We start from the raw sequence: 10280 nt of genomic DNA on the forward strand, positions 1-10280 counted from the left end.
GAGAAGGCAAGCAATTTGAATAGTGCGCAACTCAGTGACTCTAGCAGGAAGCATCCTTGTAACAAAAATGTTGAATCAACACCTATAGGAGGGAATTCTTCGGTCGTGCCAGGCGAGCCACCGATCGCTGGTGTTTCCAGCATTAAACGGTGTCCCGTGGAACAATCCGATATAAACAGCCTTTCAGCATGGATTGTCCCTAGCTCCCCTCCACAGGGTGCTGCGGACGAGCTGCACATTCATAGGGAATTACTGAACACACCACCGGCACCGGTGAAACTTACCCTATACGAGAAGGACAACAGTCCCAATGATGGGAATGATCCAGTTTTTTACCGTCCGTTTTTGAGAAACTCAGCAAATGGTGGTTCGACTTATGCTTCCTTCACCAATACATCACCATACCCACTTAGTCACAGGGATGTTGAGGTTCTTTACGAGTCTCATAAACGGCAAGTGGAAGTATGCCGTGAGGCTGCTCGAGCAGAAGAGGAGATCGCCCGAAGGAAGCGGCAGGAAATCAATGCAGAGACTGCGCGCATTGTTTCCGAGGCCTCACGGCTGAGTTTCTCGATGGGCACTCATCGCAAAGTGTACGACGAAGCAATGGACCGGCTTCGGGAAGTTCGACCAGGGTCGGCCCTACCGAAAGCGTGTAGAATTAAAACACCGCGCCGGATTCTTTTTTCTTCACTCGTAGATTCTTCTGGTTCCTACGGATATGGCCCAGCGAGGCGGATGGAAACAATAAAGGATTTTGGCCCCAGTATTCGGAACAATTATAGAGGGAGAACCGGCGGGGCCCAAGTGGCTTTGGCTCTACTGAAATCGAGGTTCATGGCTGGCTGGGTTGCCCCAAACGTTGTTGACCGTTTTTCTCCTCACTCACCGGTAGCGCAGACTCTCTCATCTAAATACTTTGTGGAGCAGCAAACGAACGTCGACCATCCGCACCCGCATAAACGAGAAGTAGTCCCTGAGAAAACCGACTTCGGTAACACAAACAACGTGAATGGCTCCGAAGATGCAACTGTGCACGTTGTTTCAACGGCGCCAACCGCTTTTTGTGATATGGCAACACCGCACAGCAGCATTAACGTTGCGAAAGCATCAGAAAACGTGACAATGCCGTACTGCAGCTCCATTTTGCCTGAACCAGTGAGGGAGTTGCCCCAAAGTAATGATGTACTTCAAAATGCTGTGGGTGAGGAGGATAAAAATGTAGTTGCCGAACTACCGCCACCAACAATACCTTTACACCAACAGTCGGTATCGCAGCATCAGCAGTTGGAACATCAACACCAACCGTCGCTGGAGGATAATCAAAAACAAGAAGAGTCGTCGCTAACACCAGTTAGGGTTCCACTGCCGCTCCCACCTCCAACACGTCTATCGTCCGTGGATGTGAAAATGAAATCACCACAAGGGGTGGAGTCACATATATATTCACAGTCATCGACATCACTTCAGGAGGTGGAACTATCCTTTGAAAACCCACGGCCCCCGGTTGTGGAACCTGAGGCACTAACGGAGGAAGACAAGCAGGTATTGGAACTATTAAACAACGTCCGTGACCTGCGTCTGGAAACGGAGAAACTGGTTGTTGAATTACTCCACTCAACTGACGAATGGGGATGTTGGTGTAGTCGGAAAGGGAGTCTTTTTCGTGACTTATTTGTCCTTCCTGACGCGAGGACCGTTGCTGAGGTGAGTAAACGAGCCATGCGTACACGAGCGACTCATGACACAACGGCAGAGGAACATCCAATCGATGTGAGAGACAACTTAATTGCTGCAAGGCCACTTAGTCAAGAAAAATTTGCTCCTAGAATTCCGCCGCCACCTCCTATTGATGTTCTGCTAAAGTGTGTGGTCGATGGGGAGCAGCAACACGTTGCCGAAACAGAAGAGGACGCCTACGGTGAGTGGGAGAACGACCCGGAAGTTGAGTGCGCCTCATCCCCTAGTGTTCTTCCAGATCATTTGGATGAGGCAAACACGAATTTATTGAGAAGTGCAGCAACGCGACAACCCCATTTACCTGATTCACAGCACTCACCATCATCATCATCTGATACCAGTGGCGGCGGAACTGACAGTAGTGATTACTCCTGTGCTGAGGAAGAGGCCGATGGTGATGAAAAGAGTGAAGAAAACTCGTCGTGGTCGTATGATTCATCGCTTTCCTCAGCCAAAGCCCCGCCGCCACTCCCATCCCATGAGGATGAAGAGAAGCGGCGTACAGAAGAAGTTTTACAAAAAGAAACGATGACTCAAGAAATTGAAGGGCCGAGGCCTCCCAACGAGTCTGTACTTCTTTCCGACACTATGGACCCTTCACCCACTCCCATTCATCCTGTATTTCATGCCGAAGCCACGGGCAAAAGGACTGGACCAAAACAAAAAAAAGAGGACAAACATGAAAAGAAGAAGAAAGGAGTGAAGGGATTCTTTTCACGTTTGATGTGTTGTGGAGGTGGAAGCACATCAGTGGCAGATGGAAAGGGGAGCACCACACAAAAAAAATAACGGGACCCCCCACTCCCATAAAAAAAAAAGGAATGACATCTCAAAAATAAGGGAGAGTGGAAGGAAGTGAAAGTGGAAATAGTAGTGGAAATGGAAGGGGGAAAATGCAGGAAAAGTTGCGTGCAGGAGCAAACTTGTCAGTGATCCACTTGATAAGTCCTTCCAGCGTGTATTTTATGTTTAATTTTGCTTTTATGTCAAGTCAAGGCTTTTGAAAATTTGGCTCACGGATCCATAGAAGGTGTGAGAGAAACGAAATAAAGTTTTTTAGTCATACATTTTGTGTTTGTTACACAATAAAACCATAGACGAATTCTCTGTTTTTTTTTATTTTCGTTTTTGCCGCCGTGATTGACCCGTAGTTTTGTCGACTGTAATGGCCACACGTAGACGTTGAGTTTTTTTTTTTTTGCAGCATATGAGTTTTACGTACGGTTTATTGATTTATTGAGGTGTTTTAAAAGACCTTACTGTGTTATTCAGTAATATTTTTCATTTTTTCCCTCTGGTTCATTTGTTGGATTTGTTTTTTTTGTTGTTTGTTTATCTCCTCTTTCTTTATTCTGCCGATCGAATGAACATCTAAAAAAATTATCAGACTTCTCTTTTTTTCTTCTTCTTCTTCTTTATTATCTTAAGTTAAAAAGGAAAATCCGTCGCTACCGTGAGGGTGATGGAGCCGGTTCGAATTCGTTGCGGTCATGCAAGGGTTTTTTTTCCGATTAAACCGATGAGACGATAAAAGATGTGTGGGAGTAAAAAGAAGATGCAAATGTTTTTTTTTTTTTGGCAGATGTACGAATTTGTGCACATGTGGATTAAATTCATTTTTTTTAAAAATCTAAAATATACGTATATATATATATATATATTTATTTATTTATTTATTTATATGCGAGTGTGTGTGTGTGTGTGTGTTATTGTTTGTTTGTTTGTTCGTTGAGGGTCGTAATGACGGCAGCGGTGATGTTGCTTACGTTACTCTGTTTTGTTTGACTTAATTTTTTTTTTTCAATTACCCTTTCTCTTTACTCCCTACTCCTTTTTCCCTTATTTCCTTTTTTCCCCCTTCTTTTTTTTAAAAATAAAATAACCGACATGTCGTTTCCACAAGGAGAAAGATTGAACTTCTGCTGAGCATCTCTGCACACATTAGGCAAGGAGAAAAAGTTGTGGGAACGAAACAACAACAAAACAAAAAAGAAAAGGGAGGATTGCCAAATCAGTCGTCATCATTAATCAACGATACAAGCAGAGGAAGGTAGAGAAAAAGGAGAAAGAAAAGAAAAGCACCAGAAACTGCTAAAAGGATCCAAAGAACGACAAAAAAAACAGCAAAGTCAAGTAGGCAAGTACCGTGAATAGCAACATTACATCACATCACAACAGGTCAGTCAGTCAGTCGGCATTTTTTCCCCCTCTCCTGTGTGTATCCTTTTTTTTTTGTCGTAGCCCACTGAAAGGAGAACCGAAATAAACGGACGGGTGCGTGCATCGAAACGGAGCGGAGTCAACGAAGAAAGTGAATCTGAAAGCGAAAGTGCCCTGGAAGTACATACGATTTAACAAGTGGCTTTAGGCAAAAGGAATTCTTCAATTCAACAGGCAAGGAGAGAAGAAAGGAACAGCAAACGAAAACAACTAAACGGAAAGATAAGGGAAGTGAACAATACCCGCATTTCCTACCACCCCCCAAAAAAAAATAATAAAAGAAATCTTCGTTGTTGAATTGTTTGTTAGTTGGTTGCGCTCTATTTCGCCTTGAGTAACTGCCGAGAAGAATGAGCTTATTTTCTTTTACGCCAACTGGAGGTTCCAACATGCCACGCACCACATCCACGGAGGAAAACACCACGTCGGATTGTCAGACAAGTTTGAATCATCCGCCTCCCAAAATGACCTTTACGGATATGCTAAACACCAAAATCCAAAACAGCAATAAACACAGCTCAGAAGATAAAAACAGCAACTGCAGCACAGTTGATGAGGTGTTGGATTGTTGCGATTACGGTTATGGATGTGTTCATGGAAATGCACTGGTGGAAGAGGGCGCGGAAGAGATGCGACGCCGCTACTTTTTGGAAATGCAGCGCAACCTCCTTGATGATGTGGATACGGACAATGAGGAACAAATAGACAGCAAGATCGTTAGCACTTGCCGAAGCACCACATCTGTCAGTGCACGTGATTCCTCAGAAGTTCTCGGCCCCATACCTTTACCACATGACGGAGGAGATGTGTTGTCTTTCAACCCATTTGCCTCCAGTGTTACCTATAGCCCCTTGTCCGATGAAAACGGTTGCGTGGAAAATTTATCTCCGAACCCCAGCAGCCGCACTCCACTGAGCAGCTCAACATCCGGGGCGCAGCTTCCCAATGGAAGTTTTTCCTCTATCTCTCCCTCGCTCTCCACTCATCCGACTGGGCGATTAGCCACGCGAAAAAATGTATACGTGAGTGAACTTCCGACCCATTGGAATACGGAGAAACTCCGCAGCGTCTGCGCCACCTTCGGTAATATTGTCAGTGCTAAAGTTATGCACGACAGCAACACAAATGAGTCGCGGGGTTATGGCTTCGTCATGTTTGAGACGGATGAACAGGCAGCTCTATGTGTGCGCACACTGAACAGTTGCAAAGTGGATGGACGGATGTTGTCATGCCGCTTCGCTCACGAGAAAGCCATGCCGTCGTTTGCCCACTCTGATCGTATCCCATGGCAGGAATTCGGTCGCTCCCCCAATTCCACAACACCGTCCCTCTCAAAAGACAAACTGACGGATGTAAAAACCCAACCCGACCAACAGCAGGGAGGTAACTCACTTCCCAATATGGAGTTACTGAAAGGCGCCCATGTTGCATGTTTCGGAGACCGCAGTCGCCCAATGGTACAACGGAGCCACAACATATTCATTCAAGGTCTGCCACTGCAGTGGAACACGGATAAATTACGCAGCCTTTGCGGCACTTTTGGAAAAGTAGAGCTGGCTAAAGTTGTTCGGGATGCCACGACAAGCCTATCGTGCGGCCATGGTTTTGTTCTGTTTGAGCGAGAGGAGGCTGCAGCTCTTTGCGTTGAGCGTTTAAATGGTGCGACCGTTGAGGGTCGGACACTTACATGCCGTTTCGCGAGAGATAAACGAGGTCCGGGAGTTGCAACTGGAGCGGCGCCTTCACCACCTGTACGGCCGTCTGGAAATGACTTTTTGAAAAACACAGCACCGTTACTTGTCCGAATGGTGGACGCACAGGAAAGTCCATCAATGTTACTTCAGTCGGCAGTTGGCTCTAACAAGTGGTCAACCGTTACAGTTCCACAAAATTGTCACACGGCTGTTTTTTCGCAATCACCGTTACTTGTTGCGGGCGGTGTCTCACCATTACTCGGCCTCTCACCTGTTGTATCTCCTATGGTACCATCTGGCGTCATGACAGAAATGACGGAACCACCGCATGGCATGCAAAGTTTTGGGTGTAATATTGCGGGATTGCAATGCCTTATTGCCGTACCGTATCATCAAACTCGAATTGTATCGGGTTTTAGCAACGGCGACGGCGGGACATTTGCTGCACTTACGTAAAGCCACCGTTCCTTTTGATTCCTTTTATTATATTATATTTCGTTTTGTTTTTGTTTTTCACATCAGTGCCTTTGCTTACTATCTTCGGTATTTTCCTCTCAGCTCCGCCTCTTTTTTTCTTTTTTTTCCTTTTTTTTTCCCATTTCTGTTTCTGTTTCGGCTCTTTCTTTTATGTTTAAAAAAAAAAAAAGACCATTTGCTCTTAATAATGACAATTGTTGTTATTATTATTATTTGTCTTTATTTCCGTTGTATCGCCTTTTGTATTCCTGTGTTTATGACAACCGAAACCGTTTCAGCGGAAGGGTGAGATAAAAAAAAAGGGAGGGGAAATATGCGGGATCCCTCAATAGAAAACAGAAAAAAGGAAAGGAAAGGAAAGGAAGCAGATAAGAATGTGGAAGATTAAGGAAGGAGGGGGGGAGATATAATGGAGGTGTGGGGGAACAAATGGAAGGGTTTTCTTTATTTTTAAAAAACAAAAGAAAAGAAAACAAAAAAAGATGGAAAAGGGACAAAAAAAGAAAAAAAGAAATACTGCTCGAGAGGAAGAGGAGAAGAACTAACACACACACACACACACATACATATATACATACATATATATATATATATAGATTACACGGAAAAAAAAGAAGAAAGGAGCGGCATATTTGGTTTTTATTAATCAGTTGCCGTGTGCTGTGGATTAATAAGCGGGTGCGATCGCGTGTGTCGGAAAAAAAATGACAATGCATTAGTCCTTCCGTTGCAATATATAAATATGTATATATGTATATATGTATATGTGTATATTTATGTATATATATACATATTTATTTGGATGTTTTACATATTTGTATGTTCCGCTTATATAAATAAATATATATATATACACATATTTAATTATTTTATTTTATTGTTTGTTCATTGACTTACCTGCGCGCACATGTCCCCGAGTGTCCGTTTGCCTGTCTCCATTTACATGTGTACTTTTATGTGTTTAAATATATATATATATATATGTATATTTGTGTGTATGTGTATGTGTATGTGTATGTGTATGTGTATGTGTGTGTGTGTGTGTGTGTGTGTGTGGTGTGTATGGCTTCCCTTCTTTCTTTTATTATTGTTATTGTCAAATGTGCAATCTGGTACCTATCTTCTTCCTGTTTTTATTCCCCGATGGGTTGCCGTTGTTTTCTTTTTTCTTTTTCTTTTTTTTACTCCACTTGACATTATTTTATTTATTATTTTATGTCCTGCTCCTTTTTTTGTTTGTTTTCCTCTTATTTCTCCTCCATCCCTTCTTTTTTTTATTTTACTGCATTTTCTTTTCTAATTTATTTTATTATATTAAAAATACTTTCGCCATGTCCCTCTATTTCGTATATTACCCGACTCTTTCTTTCATGTGGTTGTATCGCAATATATATTGCTATTGCTATTACTATTCCTCCTACTATTGTTATTGTTATCTTTTATTATTTTCAAAAAAAGAATTTTTCTGTTCAATTTCTAGTTTATGTATCACTTTTTATTTGTTTGTTTATCGCCTTTGCGTTAAATAATAAATTTTATGAAAACAAAGAAGAAAGGGAAACAATCCGAAACAAAGTCTCGTTCCACACATTTTGATTCTTTTTTTTAATTGTTCCTTCTTTTTTTTTTTTAGATCTTCCTGTTTCAAACCCTTCATTTTCCTTTTTGTTTTATTTTTATTCTCACTTCTTTACTGCAACTTTTATTTATTTATTTTGTCCTCATTTTTTTTTTTATTTCCCCCCCTCTTCCTCACTAATTTCTTCTCACCACAAAATACACGTCAGTAATCGTTGTGTTTGAAATCATATACTTAAAATATATATATATATATATATTTTTTTTCTCTCCATATATTTCTCCTTCATTCAACTTTTTTTTTTCCGCTTACCTTTTTTATCCCTTCCTTTCTTCTTTAAAAAAAATAATAATTAATTATTTTAATTTAAATAACTTTTTAAAGGGGTAGAAACCTTCGCAGTGGTCCTTTTTTTTGTTTTTAATTTTTATTTCTTTCCACCTGAATTGTCTATTTTCCTTTTTGAGTTTAACGTTTATTATTATCATTATTATTTCCTTCTGTTTTTCATTGTTATTATTTTTTTTAATTTTTATTTACTTCGTAACAAAATAAATAAAAATCAGAGAGGAAAAAAAGGAAGTCCTCCCTCTTTCTTTTCTTTTCTTTTTTTTCCCCCCTCTTCCCCCTTCAACTCATCACTCTGCTTTCTCTTCAACAACCACATAAGTAGAAATTTTTTTTAAAATAAAAAGCTGAAGGATCAAAGTTTATATATTCCTTTCGGTTTTATTTTTCCTATTTTTCCAATTTGTATTGATTATTAAATTCTTAAATTATTACTGTTATTATTTGTTGTTATTATTATTATTTTATTTGTTATTTCTCCTTATTTATTGTGTTATTTTAAAATTTTCTTCATAATTTTTGTGTTTTTCATATTCCTTCCTTCCTTCCATTCTTTCTTTCTTTAATACCTTTATTTGTAATCATATTATTATATTATTATTATTTTGATCAACTCCATTATTTGTTTACTGCGGCTACCACACTTTCTGCTAAAAGTTTATTACAATAATAGTAATAAATGTTGTTATTTTTATTTTTTGTTGTGATTTTACGTCTCTTGGTTCAAGAGGAGCTTAAATTTTTTTTTTGTCGCATGATTGTGAACAAATATATGCAATTGATATAAATAAATATATATTTTTTTACATGTATGTATTTATATATGCATTTCCTGATGTGCTTATATCATTTATTCTATTGTCATGATTTCATCACTATTAAAATTGTGTGCCTGTGCCTTTCTCTCTCTCTGTCTGTCTGTGTGTTATGGTTATGGTTAGGGGGAGGCACCTTTCTTTCTTTCTTATCTTTTTTTTTTTAACCTCCCCCTTTTTAAAATTAATTAATTAATTAATTAATTTTTATTTAGTTATTTATATGTCTTTTTCTTCTCTTCCACCACCTGCTCCTCCTCCTCTATTTTTTTTAATAAAAATATATATATTTACTATCTTTTTTTATTAATTGTTATTCTTCCATTAAATATATAAATAAATATTTATGTATCTCTTTTTTATGTATTAAATTTTCTTTACTTCCATTTTCGTTCCAGTCAGTTAAACTTGTTCCCGTTTATTTAACTAAATCCCCCCCCCCACAAAAAAAAAAAGAAAAAGAGGGAATATACAACATTAATATATAAATGCGTGCGATATAGGTGGATCTTATTAGCCTTTTGTTTTTTTTAAAAAATCCGTCTCTTGTATTTCATTACTTTTGTTGGTATATATTTTAACCAATTGAGGACACAACAGCTATGATAATGATGGTAATAATAATAATATGTTGTTGTTACGATGATAATAATAATAATAAATATTATCATTATTATTATTGCTATTGTGTCATATCATATCAGGGTTTCATTTATTTATAAATAAATATATATTGTTATTATATGTGCGTGTGTGTTTGTGTTTTGACGTGGCTGTAGAGAAGGGGAGATTTATATTCAACTTTTTATTTGTTTTACATTTTCTTCGTTTTGTATGTATTTAAAAGAAGTAAAAATAAATAAATTAATATATATATATATATATTAAAAATCTTAAGTGTCCTTCTGAGCTAAAGCTGTTGCGTGTTTATAAGAAAATGAAAAGAAAAAAAAGAAAAAACGAAAGGGATAAATAGATAAAGGATCGGTGTAATAATTTTTGTTATTTGTTTATTTATATTTCCTCCCTCTTCCCTTTTATCTGTTTTTTTTCCGCATTTTCTTCGGGATTCGCTTCATCATTTATTTTGTTTATATATTTCTTTTCTTTTTTCTTTATCTTTTTCATTCGTAATTGTTATATTTATTCCCTTTTTTCCTTTTCTATATTTTCACCCCACTTTTATTATGATGTACATTTATATGCGTATCAAATCTGTCGATTTTATTTTATTTTATTGTTTTACTATTTTCTTTTTCTTTTGTTTCTTTTTGTTTTTTATTTTTATTTTATTATTATTATCATCATGTTGTGATGACTGTTTTTCTGTCCTCTCCTTTCAATTTACCATTTCTGTCTTTTTTTTATATGTTGTTCCTATTATTTATGTCTTTTTTAAAAAAAAAA

The 10280-nt window shown here is 38.2% G+C and overlaps 2 protein-coding genes across 2 annotated transcripts; both read left to right on the forward strand.

Annotated features, from left to right (window-relative positions):
• Window positions 1-573: 573 nt before the first annotated feature.
• TEOVI_000428100 (uncharacterized protein) lies at window positions 574-2529 on the forward strand (the record flags this gene model as incomplete). The annotated part of the gene is made up of 1 exon (XM_067227067.1): window positions 574-2529. One exon carries the CDS (start codon window positions 574-576, stop codon window positions 2527-2529), a length of 1956 nt encoding a protein of 651 aa, XP_067083168.1.
• Window positions 2530-4310: 1781 nt separating this feature from the next.
• Window positions 4311-6110, forward strand: TEOVI_000428200 (RNA-binding protein, putative; the record flags this gene model as incomplete). The annotated part of the gene is made up of 1 exon (XM_067227068.1): window positions 4311-6110. One exon carries the CDS (start codon window positions 4311-4313, stop codon window positions 6108-6110), a length of 1800 nt encoding a protein of 599 aa, XP_067083169.1.
• Window positions 6111-10280: the final 4170 nt, after the last annotated feature.

This window comes from Trypanosoma equiperdum (genome assembly GCF_001457755.1).
Source record: "Trypanosoma equiperdum strain OVI genome assembly, contig: ctg_891, whole genome shotgun sequence".
Lineage (NCBI taxonomy): Eukaryota > Euglenozoa > Kinetoplastea > Trypanosomatida > Trypanosomatidae > Trypanosoma > Trypanosoma equiperdum.